General features: G+C 42.1%; 1 protein-coding gene across 2 annotated transcripts in view; it reads left to right on the top strand.

Annotated features, from left to right (window-relative positions):
- The first annotated feature begins 1,133 nt into the window (after nt 1-1,133).
- Nucleotides 1,134-20,967, top strand: part of STOX2 (storkhead box 2) — a 70,929-nt gene continuing 51,095 nt past the window's right edge. Inside the window, exon 1 of one of the 2 annotated variants that reach the window (XM_066185912.1) lies at nt 1,134-1,866. In XM_066185912.1, the coding sequence (XP_066042009.1) occupies nt 1,701-1,866 (166 nt within the window). In that variant the 5' untranslated portion in view covers nt 1,134-1,700. The remainder of the gene's footprint in view (nt 1,867-20,967) is intronic. The other variant, XM_066185913.1, reaches the window with a different exon arrangement.

Here is a 20,967-nt window from a genome sequence, read left to right as displayed (position 1 = left end):
CCTGCATTGCAGTTGTCTCCACTGGTAACAGTGGCAGCACCTGACACCAGGAGTGCTCAGAGCTGTCTTGCAGAGGAGGAAGTGAGTCCCCTTGCACGGTTCTGGTTAACTGGAGTTCAAGAAATGCCCAGGTGGCCAGGCCCAACTCAAGAGGGTGCCCTGGGCGTAGATGCGTGAGCCACTGTGAGAGGGTGGGCAACCCCCTTCCTGCAAGTGAGGGGGGCAGCCCGGGTGTCCTGGATACCCTTGTGGAGTGTGGTGGGTTTTCGATGTGGCGGTGTGACTGACTAGGCCCTCTGGGGAGAGCCGCTTCTTCAGGCGCCGATGTGGAAAGGCGGCGGAGGATGCGCGGGTGAACCCCGCAGGCCCAGCGCAGGGGTGCCCCGGGGATGCAGATCTGTCCCGGTGCCCTTCCCTCGCTTGTGTCCATTCGCCCCGCGGCTGGCCCGTGGCGGGAGCGGCGCCCGAAGGGGCCCATGTCCAGGGCCCGGCCCGCAAGGCCGCCCTGCCCGCCGCTCGCCTGCCCGCTGCCCGCAGCCCGGCGGTGCGGGATGCCCAGCGCCGCGCACCCGGCCCCGGCGCTCCGCCGTCACTGCCACCGCCAGGAAGGAAGGAAGGACGGACGGACGGACGGAAAGGAGGCGGAGCGGGAGCGGGCGGGAGGGGGCCGGGTCCCTGCTGTGCACGGGGCTTTGTACGCGGGCGCCTGCGAGCCGGTGCCGCGCGGGGGAGCGCGGATCCCGGCGGGACCAGCACGGGTCCGGCGGGACTAGCATGAGCCCGGGCGGCGGCGCGGCGCCCGGCGCTCCGGCAGCAGCTGCTCTTGGCGTGGCGGGGCGGGCCGGGCAGGCGGGCGGAGCGGCCGGCGGCCTCCCCGGTGGCCTCGCCCCCCGCGCCGGCCGGCCCTAGCGCGGAGCCGGCGGCAATCCAGCCCGGGGGACAGGCGGGCGGGAGTCGGCGCCCACCATGGCGAGGCGCGGCGCTACCGGGGGTCGTGGGCCGCTGCCGGCCGCCCGGGCGCCGCGGGCCTGAGGAGGAAGGAGGCGGCGGTGGCGGCTGCGGCGGCGGTGGGGCGGGTGGGGGGGTCGCGGCTGCATCCGCTCGTCCCGCGGCCGAGAGGGGCGTCTGTGGGCCCTCCCTCCTCTCCTCTCCCTCCTCCTTCTCCTCCCGCCGCTCCTCCCGCCGCGCCGGGAGCTGCCGCCTCCTCCCCAGCGCCGGGCGCGCCGCGGTCGGGGTCGCAGCCGGCGGCCGCGGGATTTTCCTCGTTTGTTTGGGCCTTTTGTGTCGGGGCTCACAGTTGGATAAGCACGGCCGGGCTGAATCGGGCCATTGTTCGGGACCCCCGAGCTCCCACGCTGCACATCTCTCGTCCCCAGCCCCCTCTCCAACCCCCCCCTCCCCCCCATTCCTTTTTTTGCCTGAGAAGCCACATAACGTGCCTTTCCTCCACGCAAATCTGGGAGCTATAAGCCGGACCGATTGCAAATGAAGTGTAATGCATTGTGGGACGTGTGTAAAATTGGATCATTCGAGGGGGAAAAAAAAAAAAAAGGAAGGGACCTGCGGCTGGCGCCCTAGAAGAGGGAGCGGCGAGATGCGCGCAGGTTGCGCCCCGGCGGTGCCCGCGCTAGGCTGATGCCCGGCAGCGCGCAGCCCTGACCCATGCTGCGGCGGGAGGAGTAGGCTTGGGCATCCTCAGGATGAAGAAGACGCGGAGTACGACCTTGCGGCGGGCCTGGCCTAGCTCCGACTTCTCCGACCGGGCCTCAGACCGCATGAGGTCCCGCAGCGAGAAGGACTACCGACTGCACAAGCACTTCCCCCCAGCTTTTATTTCCCAGGCATCACGGGGCTACATGACATCAGGTTTGTAACATAATTTGTGTATGCGAGAGAGCTTTATTGCGAGGCTGTTTCGGGATGTGTGTCTGGCCAGGAAGGCTGTGTTGGTGGGTACGGAGGGGAGCCTGCGATCGGGAGGCTTAGTTGTTATGAATAATGCAAAAAAAAAAAAAAAATAGCATACATCCACCATTTTGTACCTCTGCAAGATTCACAGCGGGGTCCTCGCAATATGGTGTTTAAAATCTATTAGTCGAGTGAAATAAAATGTATGAGAGAAACGGTTGCATCTCTGTTGTGGAAGAGCAGGCAAAAATGACTGGATGTGCAGAGCATGGAGCCCTTTGCGCCTTTTGTGCGTAAAAGCATGTGCTGGATATTTACTGCTCCCCCCCACATTCCTCTTTAAATGCAGTTAACTCTAGTTAACTCATCAGGCTTTCGTGTTTTTCCATTTTGGAAAGGAAAAGGGTTACTTGTGGTTGCAAACGCAGTTGCCTTGTTACAGACTCTCTGGCTTTCAGCTGCATGTTTCTGCAATGGCAAGGCATGTGTTGGTGAAAATGACTGTAAACACGTTTGCATTTGTTTTTTGAGGTGTAGAAGGAGACCAGACCTGTATATGTGATGGAACACACAAGTGCATGTATATTCATTTGTCAGTGGCTTTTAAAGAAGGCCGTAGGGAAATAATGGACACTGCACCAACATGTTTGTGCATGGGAAAGAGAAAGCACAAACAAAACAAAAAACAGCGCAGGGAAAGGCAGGCATCGGGGAGAGGCTTGGCCTCCGATGGAGTGCTGGTGAGATTTTGGAAAGCCTCAGTACTGTTAGTAGAATCTGCTCCATCCAGAAATGCATCTTAATGGCCTTGTAATTAAGGCATTTCATAAACACCCAAAAGAAGACTTGGGAAAACGCTGGTGGGGAGGGGGCCGGGGGCAGAAAATCCTGGAAACCTCCTTTGTTGTTCTGCTGCCTGTTTATTGTGATGATAGGACATAACGTTTCATTATTATGATGGCAAATTCTAATTTATCACAAAGGCACGTTTCTCCCTCTGAGGCACAATTTAGGTTGAGTAGGCAGATTCCTTTAAAGGGGAAAACTAAGGTATTTATAATGCATTACTGAAAATGTCTCCAGCCCGGTATTGCTAACCCCTCCCGCCCCGTTTCTGCTGCAAAGGTTGAACCAAAGATTGTGGTTTTCAGTTATATGCTCACTTTCCTGTCTCTGGCCCTAATAAATGTATCTCTTTAGTCAGGATTGGTTTCTCATGTTTTAAAAATGTCTCGTGCCTGTTTTTGCTTTAATGCCCAAGTACAAGAGAAATAATATGCATTTCATTGAAAAATCTGCCTGTGTAAGAATATTGTGCCATTTTGGCAATTGGTGCTCTGTTTCCTGGGAAGTCACATAGTGAGTGGAAACAGCAAGGATAATTTATGCTTGAACAGCTGAAGAAGAGGAGAATGGTTTTGGTGGTGGAGTGGTTGATATGTTCCGTTGGTGCTGCAGGACTGAAGTGTCTGGAAAGCTGAATCTGACAATACTGCAAAGATTTTTGTTGTTCTGGGTGAATGTCCTGATATTCTCAGTGTAAGGTACTCAGTGTCAGTTCTGTTGAAGTCAGTACTTTTTAGGCCTTTCTTCCAGTGTGAAAGCCCGTATTTAAAAGAGAAGGAGCTCACGTGAGCATTTTGTGCCAAGTGGTGTGGTTCTTGCTTGTTTTTAATTCTTCAGCGAAGTGGTCTGGCTCTCTGAAAGCTTTATGTTGGCAAGATTGGTACAATCCAATCAGACAGTCAAACACCAGCAATCTGCAGAATCAGATGTGTCACCCTCCATTTGTTGGCAGATACCTGTGTCCTTGAGGGGTAGGAGGGGGGCACAGAATTTTAATCTGCTATAGATGTTTTAAAGTAATCTCCAGACCAAGAATACTCGTTTATGAATATAGAGGGCATTGATTTCAAATGCAACAACTCAAGATGAAGGACAAATGCCATGTTAAGTTTTACTGATTTGCTAAAGTTGTTGGAGGGAGAACATATCGAAAATCAGCAAATATTTATTGATTTTGTTGGGGTTTTTTTATTGTTGGTTTTTTTAACCCTATTGACAACTTATTAGGCTTTTATCTGGAAATGTAATTGTTCTCTCATAATGGATGGTTGCCACATTCATTTATTTTTAAAGGATCCTTGTCCACTGCCATTCCAAATATTAGTTTTGGGAGGAATAGCTACTGTGTCTATAAACACTTCTCAGTATTTGAAAGAGACTCTCTTCCTTGCAGGAAATTTTTAAGAAGTCTACTGGTGTAAAAATTGTGGGGATCAGGAATACAAATACTGTCTTTGTCACACAGAATGTTGTAGGGGAGAAAGTGTCCCGAAACACATGGGCTTTTCAGAGAGCTGCATTCTGTTTATCCAACCATTTAACCTCATCCCCATTAGCATTGTTGTGGTTATCTTTTAATTAAATGCCTCATTGTTTGGAATGGGGGTGGAGGGTGGGAAAGAAACCTTGGGGTTTTGCCTCAATTACTATGCTTGGGGAAATGTGGAAATGCATACAATCAAACAACCTTCAGTAAGATGCTAAAAAGCTTGAAATGTTAATATTCAAGTATGCCTGAATTGAGCACAGAGAAGCTATATATATTTCTTTCAGCACAGAGAAATACTGAGTAATGGTGCTGCAGTCAATGCATGGTGTTTTGTATGAGGAAAATACAGTCTCTGAGCAGAACCATGTTTATAATGGAAGTGCAAACCTCATGCTACAGCGGTGAAGCACATCTGATTTTAAGCAGCCTTTTCAGTAAAACTGAGTAAGGAGCAGTGTGATATTTGCTTGATTTGAAGCAGCATTGGTGGCTGGCCAGTCACATTTTCAATACTCGGGGAACAAACTGCCCATAATTATAGAAAATTGATGCAGATGCAATTCATATGAAATCTAAAGATTGTGTGACAGATGAATGGAGATGGAAGTAAGGAGGGAAAAAAGCAGACAATTTAGAAAATCACACATTTTTGCTTCTGAATAATCTCTTGATACGTGCTATTAAATAGGCTGTACTCCAGGGTTTCTTTAGGCCTCCTAGCAACCACTAGGTTCAAAGGCCATGCAAGGAGTTCTATGTTCATGCAGAATATTAATTTCCCAGTGGAGGACTGTCTTGGAGAAAAAACACTGAAAAAGAAAATTGCAACAATGTAAAGCTTTGACCTTGTGTGAGAAGAGACACTGAAACTTTGAATTCAATACAATTCATATACATGTATACAATACCTATTACTGAAAAGGGGGAAATATACTTGAAGTTTTTGATATATTGCTGCTTAATTCAAGGGAAAATAAATCGTATGCAACTGCCAAGCAGGATAAAACTTAATGCAACTTAGGAGGTCTCCAAACTGTTAAATGAAATAAATAGATAGCTTTTCAAATATTGGAAGCGTCTTGCCTTTTTTCCCATTTTCTCCCTCTAAGTACAAAAGCAAGTCCTGGATTTTGTTTTAGCAGAGAGAGGAGCTGCACCCTGTGATCGACCCAGCCATTAAATATTACCAGAACTGAGTAACGCTCTTGAAAGAAATAACTTTTCCTGCAGCCTTCTTCAGTTACTTTAATTGACAATTTTGGTGTTGGAGCTAACATGTCAGTTTGAGATGGAGGTGGTGTAGGGTAGCAGTCTGACATGCACAGTATGAGGGAATGTCTGAAGAGCTTTCTGCAATGGTAAAAACTAATTCCAGAGTATGGTCATTTGGAGGTTACATTCTGAAAAGCATGCAGTTATTTTACTGCTCCTTGCTTTACATTTTCCTTGCAGAGGTTTCAGTCCTTCAAAGTTGAAGAGTAAAATTCAGTCTCAGTGTTGCCTGCTGTTACTGGAGTTTGATTACCAAATTTAAGCAGAAGGGAAAGGAGAGAAGTATGTAACCCTGCTATCCAACTGATGGTATCTGTATGCAAATTAAAATTTGTAGGAGGAAAAGATAACCTCATTCTCTCTTTCAGGCATGTTTGATGAAAGGTCTAGGACAAACTCTTCAAGCTCCTTGAACAGTAAGAAGGATCTTGGGAGTCATCTGAGGAAATTTGAGAGTACTAAGTGTGCTTTTTTTTTTTTGGTTGATTTTTTTTTTTTTTAAGCTTGAACCTCTAATTCTAAAGATTAATATTTGGAGATAATTACATATGAACTGAAGAACTCAGTTTAATGTAATTGAGAAGTGCCAGATACATGCCAGGCTCATTCAGTTCTCTTGTCCCTTAATTCAGTTATCTAAAGGAATATGTTGTAGCTTGAAAGCAGCTCTATTGTAATTAATATTTAATGGAATAATCAGTATTGCATCACCTTATTTTTATATTGTTGTATTAAGAGACACCTTCCCATTTATCTTTTTAACAGTAATGTGATCTCTTTGCCTCCCTGAAATCTGAGTAGTTTTGTGTTGTTTTAGGCCAGACCCTTTACTGGGGCAATAAAAACTGAGAGTATGTGTCTGACAATGGCTAGCAGGGCCAGTTTTACCTCCTGGATCCTTCTCTGTCTCCTTTGCTTCAGTCTATGGTGTGAACCCAGAGAGGGTCACTCTGTTTAGTTAGTTCAGGAGCTGTGCCTGCTTTATTTCTTTGGAGGTTACTACTGGGCTCACTGTGTATTTCCAGTCCCTTTTGGGCATCCATCTGTGGCATCCACTTACCTTGACTGAGAATTAGGAACTTTCACTGCATCCTGATATGGGGAAGAATCTAAGTGTGCTGTATCTTCAAACCACAAACTTGGTTCCAGTTCGTGGACTAATCATTTTTGCATAGTTTTTACTTGATTTTGTTTTCTCCCCAGTTTCTTGCCTAAAAGGATACAAGAGACAAGCTTTGCTCTCCTGTCGAGCCCTGGTTTTCATTCCTGTGGTTGTATGTGCAGTATTAACTCACATACAGTGCTGTGCCTGGGTGTTATGTCACATGTATGCCTGGTCCTTGCCCACCAGATACCAAGACGTTTTCTGCATACCCAGGAGTTCACTTTTAGGCTGAGCTGTGGGCAGTGTCCTGAGCACTGCTTGTGCATTCAGCTGACAAAACTGCAGTTGAGTACCTGTTGCTATTGCTGGCTGGTGTGACCTATAAGTGTGGGGATTCAGAGTGTCTCTTTTCTTCATGGCATTAGAAGTAAAATCAAAGAGGAGACTATGTGTGTGCCTATCTTACCTAGACCTGTTCATGTTTCTATCTCAGTTTCAAAGCACTCATCTCTGCAAGGCTAAGTTCTAGGTTATTTTTCCTTCCTAGCCCTTTGTTCCTGCTTGTGTTCAAAGTCTCCATGTTCTCTCTGCTGGTTTGCTTGGACCTTTGGTCAGGTTGGGGGGCCCAGAGGTGCTCCAGGATCAAGTCACCAAAGGCTGTCATTGTCATTTGTATTAGGGTGTAAGTCTGCATCTGAATACATTTCTAATTGTGTTTTCTGGTAGTCCTGTGGTTGAAGTAATTTTTCTAAATGCACACTAGGTATCATGATAGACTACTGAAGATAGAGGAAGCTCCTTTTTCAGGAGTAGACAAGGGTTCAGAACAAACACAGTGCTGATTCATCACAAATAGCTCCCAGTCTTTCACAGGTGTAGAAGTTATACCCTGCTGGCAACACTTGATAAACCTGAAGGGTGTTGAATGTCTGGCCATTTTGGAATTGAATAGCAGCCACATCTTTGCAAAGTGCATTATTTGTTGGAGAGGGCTGAAATGTGAGGATTCTGCCGATCACCTTGGGTTAGCTCGATGACCTGCTCAGTTGTGAGCAACAATAGGCTTTCATTTGTATGCTGGAGAGTCCATCCCAGAGTAAACTATTGTCTCTGTAGCATTCTTTGCACAGTTTAAAGACATGTAAGTACAATTAGAAGATCAGAAAGATTCTATTTTGCTAAGCATGTTGTAGAATTCCTCCAAAAATTGGGGGTTTCTTTGCAGTTTTTGGGGAAGCTTGTTTAGCATGACTCTGCTTTATATACCATAGCAGGTTGTAGAATATCTCTGTGAACAGCATTAAAACAGAATCAACATCCAAATTCTGGGCCATGACTCAAGTAAAACTGAAAAAAAATTCAGGTACAGTTACTCTTGGATCCCCCTGAGCATGCAGTTACATACTTGGAAGTGGCTAGACAGTATCGGAGTCAGGACCAAAAATTGTAATCTAAGTTAGAGCTTGTGTAAGAATTGCTGAATAATACAACATTAATGATATTTTGTTTTTTTTTTCCTTGAAAACCATTCAATACTTTCCATTAGTTTAAATGACAAAACTGTCATAAAACTACCAAAACTGGTTATCTGATAGGTTTGGTGGTGTAGCTGTAAATCTTAGCTTAGAAAAATAGATTTCCCCTTGTAAGAAGTAAGTAATTAAAGCTTCATGCAATTCTGTCTAACCATTGGGTTTAATTTTTATCAGAAGAGGGAAGAAGGATAGTGACCCTTAAAACAGACCTGAGTGCCTGAACTTGAATTGAATACTTTCATTTTTAGGTCTTTTTTTTCCAGATGAATTGAATAGGACAAGAAGCAGAAACAAGGGTTAAAAGCTTTCCTAAGTCTCAGGAAACTGTGCTTCTGTACTTGTTCTTGCAGAATTTTTGGTATCAAGGCCAGTAGCAACCAGAGTAGTCCTAGGGAAAATGCTTGAATATTGAAGTTGCAAAAATTTCCCAAACCAGAATTGGTTGCTCCCGAGTGACTGCCTGTAGCTATGAAAGGATATGAAAGTTGTTTATAGCTTCTGGCTTCCTTTCTTCAGCATATTTTATTGGGTTGGCTGCTCTACTAATGCTGTTTTGTATCTCATTCTTGGATGACATATAGGTGCTGGAATTATCTTGCTCAAATTGCCTGTGGAGGGGGGTGGGAAAAAAGGAAGACCTGGCTTTACAGTGAGTATATTTGGGTGTGCAGCATGATGGAGTGGGTAGAGCAGTCTAGTTTAGACAGAAGCCTGATCTGTATTGGCAGCTTTTAAACAGGCTGCAAAAGGTAACCGAAACAAGAAAACTTGACTTTCAACAGACTTGAATTAATTATAAAGAAGATAGCAAGTTTCTCTTTTCTTTCTCTCAAAGAGAGATTAAAATCACTGGGTTTGAAAGTTACTAGGTGAGGGAGGTATTCCCAGTTGTATCAGTCATTGACTTTGTTTTTCTGAGTACTTTTAACTGTTTCTGCAGTTCTCTGCACTTCTGTTGTAATCAGTTCAGTAGGAGAATCTTCTCCTTTGTTTTATACTGTAATATTGCCCATCACAAAAAAGGATCCTTTCTCAACCCAGACTTTGATTTGGTAATGGTGGGTAAGAACAGACATCCAATAATAGGTGTGTTCAGTGTGAGCATAACACTCCTCATTCTGCAAGTGAAATCCTGTGTTCAGATCAACACTGTGTTCTTAGATTTTTCCATCTCACTTCCTGTAAGCCAGAAAAGAGAGCCTGTTTACAATACCAGCAGTAAATGATGTGGAATGGGTGTTATTCGGTACTGTTATCGCTTCTACCTTGTCATCCAACCCCTCACAACCCCAAAATAATTCTGTTTTTCATCAAATTGTAGATTATGTGATTCCTATAATTTTTTAAGTATATGAGTGTTTCTTGTTGCTTCAATGGGAAGTACTGTCTGCAGAAGATAGTTACAAATGCACAATTCACCAGAAATTTCAAGTTGCGATATTGAAAAAACAGATCTCAGTGTTTTTATTGAATTTGATAGGGTGTGAAAGCACCCGAGTAGGAATGAGCTTAAACTGCTTTTATTTTGTGGACCTTATGTGGGTATTTGAGTATTGTGAAAAAGAATGAAGGAAAAGTTGATCACATTTATACTCGGTCTTTTTATTTAACTAAAGGAGCAAGAAGAGAGACAGCTGAGGCATCTTGCCAGTCTTTCATTTTGTATCTGTCTTGCAAAGTTTCTCCTAACTTTTGTTTCTGTGTGATACATTAAAGGTATAGGCAGTACAGTGCATTCAGCTTTCAGCTCTAAACCATTAAGTAGTAAGTGCTTCTGTTTAGTAGTTTTTCTTTTCAAAAGTTGTCTGGATAACCTAGATGAACTGTAGCTCTCTCTCTCTTCCTATGCTTTTCTGACCAGGATTTTACTTCGAAAAGCATATCTAACATGAGAGTAGAGCAGGCTCCCAGATACTACTTGTCGTCTTCTCAAACATGATCAAGAGTGCAGGTGCAGTTTGGCTGGGATGCTGGAACTGAAGGAATGTGAGAATGTCTTCTTATGTTTGGGTGGTATTTGTCCTCACTGTGGTATTTGTGTCAATGAAGGATCTTGTACACCCCTGTTGAGGTGCCAGGAGTGATAAATCTGCATTTAATGATCTCAAAACACCTTTTCTAGTTCCTATTTCCTTTCCCAGCTATATTGTTTAAAGAAAAAACCTGAGTGGCTTTTTTTAGTGAATCTGACCTCCACATTTTGAGGCTTGGGGAGTATAATAGACAGTTCAGAAATACTTACTTAATGTGGCCTGGAAAAAGCAAAGTTCAGTGTGAAAGCTGAGTTCATCATAACACAGGAAGCTGTGCTGGGAGAACCTAGATTGTATAAATTAGTCTGCTTGCCCATTTGTGTTCTTTTAATTTCCTTCATAATTTCCTATGAATTTCCTGTTGATGACCTGTGACCTAGTTTGTAGATGAACTTCTGACCATATGTGATAATGCTGTAAATGCTATAAATTGGACTGTTTATCCTATATGCCAGTAAAAGATGATGTACTAAATTTCATTGCGGTACTTAACTTTGCCTCTTAAATTTTCACAGCATTTTAGAGTGAAGTACCATTCTTCATTTTCATAGGACATTCTAAACTGTTCTCTCGTGAGAATTTGCGTTCTTGGACCATACTGTGGCCCGTTTCACAACATGTAAGCCTTAAACTAATTTTTTTTTTTTTTCACAGAGTGAAACAGAAATATTTTCTACAAGGTTTTCTTCAGATTTGTTTGCTTTTAGGTGTAGTTACTGCATTGCTGGCTGGGTGAGTGGAGTGGCCAGAAACTTCAGAGGAGAAGTTTATTGGCTTTAACATGAATTTTGGAGCAACTGCAGCCTCCACTTGTAAATTGGGCACGAATGCAGTACATCTCTTTGGAGAGATGGAGGAAAATACCACTGGCCATGGAAAGTTCACCCAAGGCCCAAGTGATCCCTCAGCCTGTGGTTTCAGGGCAGTTTCATGGATGAAGAGATGGGATCATGGGTGGGAGCACATTGGCTAACTGTTTGTCCATGCAGGGACCTCCTCCCCTTGCAGTAGTCCAGCCAAAAATTATGAATAAAGGAAATCCATCTTCAGGGAATATTTAGGGGTTTGTAATATGTTACAAATAGATCTTTGGTCTCTGCTTTCATTTTATGGAGGGGTGTAGTTAATTTTCCTTCTCTTTAGATACCAATGTTCCATAAGCGTTGAAATCATAGAATTGTATTTGCATGGGATGTGTGCATAGGAAGGGATCTGACTGAAATGTCCTCACAGAGCAGAGAAGGAAAAAAGGGTTTTGTGCATTTTTTTTTCGTTCCAGCTTTAATGAAATCTCAGCTTCTGAACAATTCTTCCAGTTTTGTTGAAAAATATATAGCCATCTCTAAATGAAACATTTTGCAATTTTTGTTTTTTGATAAAATCCTGAGGCATTTTCCTCTGAGTCAATCTTATGTTCAGTCTGTGTAATTATTTTAATTGTAGAAATATTCTTTGGTAACCATAGGTGTAAAATTCAGGCATGTTTTAGAAACCTTGCTTTAAAAATCACATTCTTAACTATTTCTTTTCACAAGAGGCTGGAGTAGCTATGTGAGGTATTGTTTATATTAGAGCCACATATAATAACTTTTCACCAGATGTGGTCAGCCATATTGCCTGCTCTGCAGCACAGTAAAATATGATTTATGTACGTTTATTTAATTGGATACATGGCAAACCTGTGCTCTGTGTGCATGTGCTAATGGTTCTACAGGAGAATGTACCTTAAGGCCCCAAAGGTCTGACTGTGTCCTTTAGTGGGAAAAGTGCACAAAGTTTTGGTTGACTGTTTGAACAAGAAACCTTAACACACAGCAGTGCTCCTTGCACGAACAGTGCATGTACCCATCTCTCTTGCACATACTCTTTGCCTACACAGGAGAATTGGAAAGGCTGAGGAAGATGTAGCTGTAACTGCTGAGTAGTGCTCCCTTTTAGTTGAGGTCTGTCTGTGAATTAGAGCCACAGATTGGACAGCTAGAGAAACTGGGGCAGGTTTACCAGAAACAAGGGCGGGTATGATGGCAGAGCGCAAAAAGAGGAGTCGTGGGCAGAGTTGCTGTTCTGCCAGAGAAGGCTGATGTTGTTGCGTTCTGGTCACCAGAAATGTGCTTCACTTTTACCAGCTCACCCTTAGATTCCAACTGAGTCATTAAACTGGCTGTATTTAAATCAGGACCATTGCTCCTTCATTTGCGTGTCTCTGAGCTCATTTCAAAATTGATACATTTTTTCTGCCTACCAGATGATAATCTCATTTGGTTTTCATTGCAGTGCTGATTGTTCCAAACAGACCAACAGGCTCTACAATACAGTACACTTGGCTTTTCATGGTTATTCTTTTTTATCCTAACAGTGATCCCTTTTTCACACCCACAGCAGTGTACTTAAGTACAGTGAAGTGTTTCACTGTAGATTGCATTTACAGTTAAATCATGAAAAGGTAAGTTAAAAGAGTTGAGGTAAAAAGCTCCACATGCCGGTGTCATCGTAATTCATTCACTAATTAATGTTGCAGTTGAATAGGATGATGTGGATCAAGCGGTGTGAGAAAGCATACAAAAAGTTGTTGATACTGAATTTGCTAGTGGGTTGGTGTCAAACCAAGCTTTGTCATACTGGGTGTGTCAAAATTGTCTGACAGCACAGCTACCCGTGGAAAGTGTCATTTAATCTCTAATAGCAAATTAGCTTTAGACCCAGCTTTTCAGATCAGAGCATTTGACCTCTTATGTACTCTTGAATGGATGGATGCATGTATGTGATTGCTGTGCATAACTTTGGAAGGGCTATTCTGCCATGGGGGACCAGCAAGGAGAAAAAAACCATGTAAAACCTGCTCTGGTATATGTTGCCATTCAATAGCGGTTTTGGATTACGTTTTTCCAGCAACAAGTAAGAACCTAAGAGTGGCTGTGCCAGTTAAGACCCAGGTGTGTCTTACCTCCTCTGCTGTGTCCACCTATAACCACAAATAGTTATCTAAGGCAGTGGAAGGAGAAAGCAAGTGCACGTGGTGCTGCCCCCTGGTATGCTTCCCATCCTTTGCCAGTTGGTTCAGGCAACACAGTTTGTTTAGCAGTGCTCATCATGTTTCGCTTGCAGGTACACTCTGTGATACCAGGCAGTGTTAGGGGAGTGACAACTGCTTTCCTTGCCTGAGGGGAGCTGCCCTGTGGCAGCCTCGAGTTGTGTGCATTGTCAATGCTAAACTAGCATTACGTCTAATCCCGTCCTCTTTTGTTGCTTTTCTTATAATTAGTAATATACGCACATGTGAAGGAGGTTTTGAGGTTCTTGGTATTTTTGGTCGTAGAAAAACAGCTGTTAGGTCAAGAAGCAACATGAATCCTATCTCTCCAAACACAACATACACATTGCAGATTCCTGTAACCAGGATATTAATAGGATTCATGTCATCACACATTCTCTTCTGAAGTCGTGAAAGAAGTATTTGTTAATTATTTCTGTGATTCCATTTACTTCTTTCACACAGTTTTCTTCCCTTAGTTCCTTCCTTTCCTTTCCCTCTGAATTCTGGGCCTCATGAGCTATCTCATCTTGAAGGTGACACATGCCTAGATGAAAGTCTTGCATTAAGCAGGAATTTCTTCTTATATCAACTCTTGACATTCCAAAAATGTCAACTCTTGATTCAAGTTGCAAGCAGGATCTGGTGCCAAGGCATTAGTTTTTTCTAAGTCTTCTGCATATTAGTAAAGTAGAACTGCTGTTTCAAGACAGTATTGACCTGAGAAAATGCTGCAAAAGTGGGTCCTAATGGTTCATGTCTCCAAGGTATCCCCTAAAATTCTCAGCTTCCAGGGTTCCAATAAACCCCTTTCCTTATTTTGGAGGCATTGGCTGGCTTACAAGATTCATCTTGGTTCAGCTAATAGCTAAAGACCATAACTTTCCAGCATGGCTTCCTGAGCTTGTGACGCATTGGGTGTCTCTGTAAAAGTGCTGTTTTTTTGCAGGAGGCACATGTTCAACATCTCTGAAGGCTGTTAAATTGGACTGGATGGATTTCAAAATGCACATACCTGGATTTTCATATGGGCCTGAACTAACCCTATCCATGTGCTCAGTGGATTGCCTTTGAAAACACTGGTGGAGTGTAGAGCTGAATACAGGCCATGGTCTCTCTGCAGAGCTGCTGAAGTATCCATCAAAATTTTGTTCCCAAGCCCTGTCAATTCACAACAGAAATAAATTTCAGGTGTGTTGTGTAGAAGTGGATGGAGATAACTGTGTGTAGTGATTCTTCCAGAGATTGTCTGTGTATGCACTGCACATGGTCCACCCTTTCTAAGAGATCCTCTATGCACATTCAGTGATGCTCACAGGAATTATCTTTTTTCCTGTGTATGTACAAAATAACTTTGCTGCATGTACTGAGTGCCATAATATATTAATACATGTTATATATAATTTTACTTTATATGGATGTATTTATATGTATGTTCTTTTTAAGACTTCTCTTTTTAATCTCCATCATTCTTCTGAAAGTTTCTATATATTCCTTGTTAATCTAACATCAGACCACATCTTTTTAATATGTTTTACCTGAGGAGGCTGGGTTTTATACCAGTGTGAGTGTATTTTGTTTATGCTTTGTGTACATCTGCAGGTGTTTATTTAGATGTGCATGCTGTTAGTAATTGTAATTAATGTTGGAGATGTGTTTCCTAGCAAGAGTGAAATATAAACATTGAAGAAACAATGGAAATGGTAGAAAATATAGAATAAAACACAGTAAACATAATAAAAAGTGATGAAATTTTCATAACAGACTTCAGCTTAAAAATAAATTGGAGAATTTCCTCTCAGCAGTCTTTGAATTTGTCACTTCTTGTTTTATTTGAAGAAGTGTTCTTAAACACCATTGTACATTGAGATTCTCACAGGATGTTGACTTTTGTCCACTCCAGTCCATGATCCAATCCGTCTAGTGAGGGCTTCATCAGAGTACCTCCAAAGTTCAGGATTTTAGTCTGAAGCTACTATTCCACATTAAAAAATCAGCATTTTAAACTCCAGTGCACAATGAAAACATATCAAAGTCCTTTGCAGGATTTGTAACTTTTTTTTGTGAATTCTTGAAAAAAGTATGTGCTTTTAATCTCTATTAGCTAATTTAGAAGCAGCAGCAAAGGTCAAATGTTAAATATTTAATTTGGTTTCCCTAATTGTAGGATCATTAAAAATGACCTAATAGACCATGGGGTCAGATTCTTCTTTGTACACCAGTACAATTCTATTGATTTTTAACTGAGTTATTGCTAGTTTATCGTAGCATGAGAGCAAAAGCAAGGCTGTTGAGTCCATTGCTGGCAGCAGTAGAATGGTTTCTGTAGACAGAGCCAGGCAACAAAATTGGACTTCACTTGATAATGCTCAGGAAAGACCAAGGATCATTTGCAGTATGAAAATCAGCAGGCTTTGTTCCTGCATTTATTAGTGTGTTGGTTTATTCCTAGTTGTCTGATTTGAAGGAAGATGGTCACGCTTACATGGAGTCATGCAGTATGGCAATACCATACCTGTCTTTGCAGTAGCTATCGTTGTAAGGGTGCTGTTGCTACTGTGGCAGTGGTGCCCTCGGTGTGGTCTCCCATGTGCATGTAGGCTGGTGATCCCCTGCTTGCACAATGGTGAAAGGGAGGATCTACAGCTCTTGGTGCTCAGGTGGAGGGGGAGACCCTGAGGCACTTATGTCAAAAGCATGTAGGTGACAGAAGGGGAAGACCTGGAGCCAGAAGTGGTTACTGCTGAGTATTACTTGTAGACTGTCCTGAAATCAGGGCAAGATGCCAGGTTTTGTGGTGAGATGTCATGCCATGCTGAAGCGTCTTCTGGTGTGATATCATGAAGTCTACCTTTCCTTCCCATGATTCTGACCTGTGCCTTGCTGTCATTTCAATATGGCAGTCCCTCCCCTCGATTTTACAGCAGAGAAGCAGGCAGAAAACTGAAGCATTCAAAGGGAGATTTCTTTGAATGAAGGCTGCAGGACTTTTCCCTGGTAGTTACAACCAGCTGTTAAAGTGAAAAAACCAACAAGTCTTTGTGAGCTGTGTTTTCCATCCCTTTCTCTCATCTCTCCCTTTTAGGTAGTTTGATGTCTTTTTGTACATCTGGGCTTTGGCTTCAGTCTTTCCTCAGCACACCCTTGTGGTGGGTCACCAAGACTTGTGGGAATGTAAGACCTTTGAGGCTACTCCCCTGTCTCTCAGGTTTGCTTGAGGCTGTCCAAGAGCTATGATGTGGAAGAACTGACAGTGCAGTGCTAAGAGAGACAGCAGTGTCACACTGCACATTCCATTATGAAACCAAACTGTCCAAGAAGTCTACAAACGTCTTCTCTGTGGGGACCCTAATTTCAGATATTTTAATTTACTTAATAGTTATGTTACAGAAAAATTATGGTTAAACTTAAAGCATTTTACTAAGTGCAAAAGCTGTCTTTAATCCAAATTTCATGTTCTCTTCACAAATTAACACATTCTTTTCTGATTTTCCCCTTTCCTCTTTCAGCAGTGGAGAGGAATAAGCTAGGTAACTGCCAGAAGCTTGTAGGCTATGCCCTCTGTTGTAAAGCATAAGTGCTCTTTCTACTTTGAAGCTAGGATAGTATATTTAATTCGGCATGAAGGGGAACATTGGATGTGTAAATATTACAGGAGCGGGCCATAAATAAAGTTGGAACATTCAGCAGCCCTTAAAACACTGAAATGAAACATATGAATTGCAGTGTTAGCAAGTGTTTATATAAAATATGCTACAGTATAACACTGAACGATTATACCTCTCTTATCTCAGGCATTTATCTCCAGCTAAAGCCAAGTGGCTTGCAGGTTTAAGTTGCTCAGTATTTTTGAGGTCAGTGTGGTAATGACATAAACTAAGCAGCTGCATTTTATGTGTGAGCATTTTGAGTATTTTTCTTGGCCTGACTACTTTTATCTTTGAAGACATGAATGTCATCAGAAGGAAAAGGCCGAAGTCTAATGAGTTTAATTGCAAGAACTGATGTTGGTAGTTGCATTTAAACCTTCTCTTTAGTACTTGCATCTCAACTTTGCCATTTTTGGAAGTCTTTTGTATAGAAATACTTATATGAGTGTAAATCCTCTGTCTGCCCTCTTGTCACCTCTTTCACAGCCAAAAAGGGTTTGGATGACCGAATGAGGGGTAGGGTGGTGGGACTCTAAGACCCCTTGCACAAGGAGCTGATGGCTTGTCACCAAGCCTGTGTGACGAAGCATTTGTCAAAGGATATTTGTAGTGCAAGCTAATTTGTTGACTATATCATGGCTACTACTGTGTTGAAAAATTGTAAAAGGTGCCTGAAACCAGTTCAGAACAGAAGTAAGAGTATATAAAGAGCGTATATATATGGCTTGTTTAAAGTAGTCTAGAAATCATAGTTATGCTCAGATATTTCTTGGTATGTGCGAGTTTATGGTATTGGTTTTGTTCTTCAAAAAGGAAAAGACATAACCTGCTTTTGTAGATAAGAAATTCATGTTTGCTGCGTAGCTTTTCTTTTAGTGTGTGAATCACAAAAGTTGGAACCTTGTGTTGCTTGTCGTGCATTCATGATTATAGGAGATGACCTCATTGTGTTTGCAGCTGTAGTTTACACGGAAGAATAGCATTAAGGATCAAATTAATATTGAATTGATAGCTTTCCTTAGGATAGTTCAACAAACAAGACCAGCCAGCTCTTGTGACAGTAGCAAATCTCTGTGCCTTGCCACTAGTGCAAAGCTTGGAAATGCTGGGGTCTGGCTTTGGAGGTCAGGGGTGGGATGTGCTTTCTGATGATTCTCAGTGCATCAGCAGTATGGAACAAGTGAAGCCAAAAATACTGTTGTGTGAAGGGATTTATAAGCTGTTTTTGGCAGGATTTATAGCCATTCATTCTCAAAAGGTCACTGACAAACCTTCCTCACATCAAGGAAACAAGTTGTATTTCAAGGCCTGTGTCACCAAGAGAAAGAGACCATTTTTGTTTCCTTTACTGTTATCTTGTGTCCACTCAAACACCTTCATATATATCAGGACTTTTGGTGATATGACAGTGTCTCTATTCTGAATTATTTTCAAAATAAAAGAAAAGTTTTATGTCTTCATATGCACTTTACCAGCAACTTTCAGATAGTTTCCCGTGGCATTTGTAGGCAGTTTGACCTGTAAAATGCCAGCAAGTATGAGGAGAATTTTAGAAAATCATATCAAACCACTGATTTTGAGCTACTAGTATGTCTACTTTACTTCTGGTTCTCAAGAGATGAGAATGCATCTGTGCAACAGCAAAACATTTTTGCTCCTGGCCTATCTATACCCTATAACCCTCCTGCCTTTATCTCACCCTCCCCTCTTCTGGGTGCTTGGCCCCACCCAAGGACCCTGCTTTCAGGAAAGCTTCCTTCCCACAGCTTTGCTTTCTGCTGTTGTAAAACACAGGCAGAGCTAGAAGTACAAAGGAAGACCAAGTTTACTTTTACAGAGGAATCAAAACAGAACTCTGGCTAATCAACATAAGCAAGGTATCAAAATCTATTGGATTTGGGAGTACAATCAATTTCTCTTCAAGTTACTGTGAATATTAAAATACTGTCTTCAGAGAGAATATATATATATTTAATTTTTTTTTACTAGGTGGTGTGCATTTATGTATTGTCTCTATATGGATTCATTTACTTATGCCCAAAGGCAGTGGTGCTTTCCTCACACATAGTCAAGATGTTTTACTGGGATGCCATGCAATGCAAATCAGTGTCTCCTCAGTGGAGATCAACAAGAAGTCATAACAAGATCAATATATTTTGAGGTTTTCTTGCTATCTTTATTAAAAATCAGCTTAATTTAAAAATCAAAGATATTGTGCACTGATCATCAGCATGACTCATTTTGTAATTTGTGGGTAAGTTGTTTTGTTGATTTTGCTGATTTGAAGCTTTATGGTTTGGGGGACAGATAAGGTAATTGTATTTATTGTTGCACAAGCAGTGTGATATTTTGTCTGGAGATGACAGTGGTATGTTCCAGTAACAGTTTAAAACTACTTAAGCAACAGTTTAAAACTGCAAAATACCAGTTTGTTAGGGAAGAGTCACTAGCCAAAAGCTATGGCAAAATGATCTTGATTTTTTTTAACCCAACTTTATATAGCAGGTAGCAAAGAAACTTAATCGCAGAAATATAAATTGAGGTGTAATATCTGGGATGCTATTGTTCCCCCACTTTTAGGCCATTCATTAGTAAGTAAGAAAATAAAAAAGAAACCAGGAGTGAAAGTCAGAATACTCTGACTTTCAATCTAGTTATTCTTCTGTGCAAAAGTTTTTTTTTTTTGAACACGTGACTCACTTATGTTGCACTTACGTTCTAGTGGCATGAATATTTGTTCCTATTTAGTGCATTCAGGAGTCTAAAGTAGTTGACCCAGACTTTTGTATTTGAACTAAAATAAATAGGCAAATGGTAAGTGGAAGAGCATATAACCTCTCTGCTGCCTCAAAATTCTTTTGAGGTCAAGAATTTGAAAACAGGAACCTATAGTGCGGTTTGTGAACACAATAGGAACAGCTGGTGCTCAGCACTTTTGAAAATGAGGTCACTTTATTCTTGGTTGAAATGTGCAAAATGGGTCATCTGGGCATAGGCTTAAGACAAAGGCTGAGCACGTGGCCATTTGTAACCAAGTTGTCCATGTTTCCAGAACTGCTTGGTTAAAAGGATTCAGTGAAACAAGGGAACACTGGGATAGGGCTGCACTTTCCCAACTTTTGGAAGCATAGCTCCTTATCTTCCACCAGGAAAATAAATCGCTGCCCTGTATTTTCAAAGATCTGTTCGTGTTGAGGATGACATCATCCATATTTTCCACAGTCACCCCTCCCTCTGATGCCTTTCTGCTCGTCCTTCACATAACCTAGTTTAGGAAACACTGCTCTATTGTACAGTCCTTGGGAACACTGCCTCTTCACCAGTCTCAGCCCTGGGACTTCCCTGGTCCTGCCAGCAAAACAGAGGAGAAAATCCCAAACACGCACAAACTCTGTAGCATCACTAGCAAAATCTAACAATGCATTAGGAAAGATAACAAGAACACTATTTAGATGTGACCTTTGATTTTTTCATTATAAATATTCTATTCAAAACAGACATAAGTTATTGATGGCATTAAGGCCACATTTTACTCTTTTGTTACTTGAACAGCTGTTGTTATCACATCCAAGGTGATAGCATGTATTGTAGGATACAGGTATATCTGAATTGGCAAATTTGAGACTGATTGCTGTTGAGCATTGTATGACGTGCATAAGAGGTTTGGCATGAGAACTCATATTATATTCAATAGGAGTGTGCAGGCTCTTCCAGACCCTGCCTCCAGTCATCCCAATAGCCTGTACAGACTGGCATCTGACTGAACACTTTGAGTTATCAAGATTATAGGAAAAGTTCAGGTTGGAAGGAATCTCAGCTGATTGTAGTCCACTCTCTTCCTTGTGAGGCCACACCATTCCTCTCAAGAGGACTTGAATCTTTGTGCTCTAACAATGCTTTTTAAATCAAAGTAAATTCTATTAATTTACTTGGGAGTACCGCATGCAAATCACACTGGCTTGAAGCAAAAGCTTGAAGCCCATGCTAAAATAAATTGCACTTCTAATTCAAGGACTACTGATTTTGTCATTAATGATCTTACCTAGAAGAGTATTTTGTTAAATCTAGCCATTTGTTGCTTTATTTGCCAAAAATAAT

Source organism: Chamaea fasciata, unplaced genomic scaffold (assembly GCF_029207755.1).
Source record: "Chamaea fasciata isolate MVZ Bird 193981 ecotype frontalis unplaced genomic scaffold, bChaFas1.0.hap1 SCAF_6, whole genome shotgun sequence".
Classification (NCBI taxonomy): domain Eukaryota; kingdom Metazoa; phylum Chordata; class Aves; order Passeriformes; family Sylviidae; genus Chamaea; species Chamaea fasciata.
This window is presented reverse-complemented; position numbering and strand designations above follow the sequence as displayed.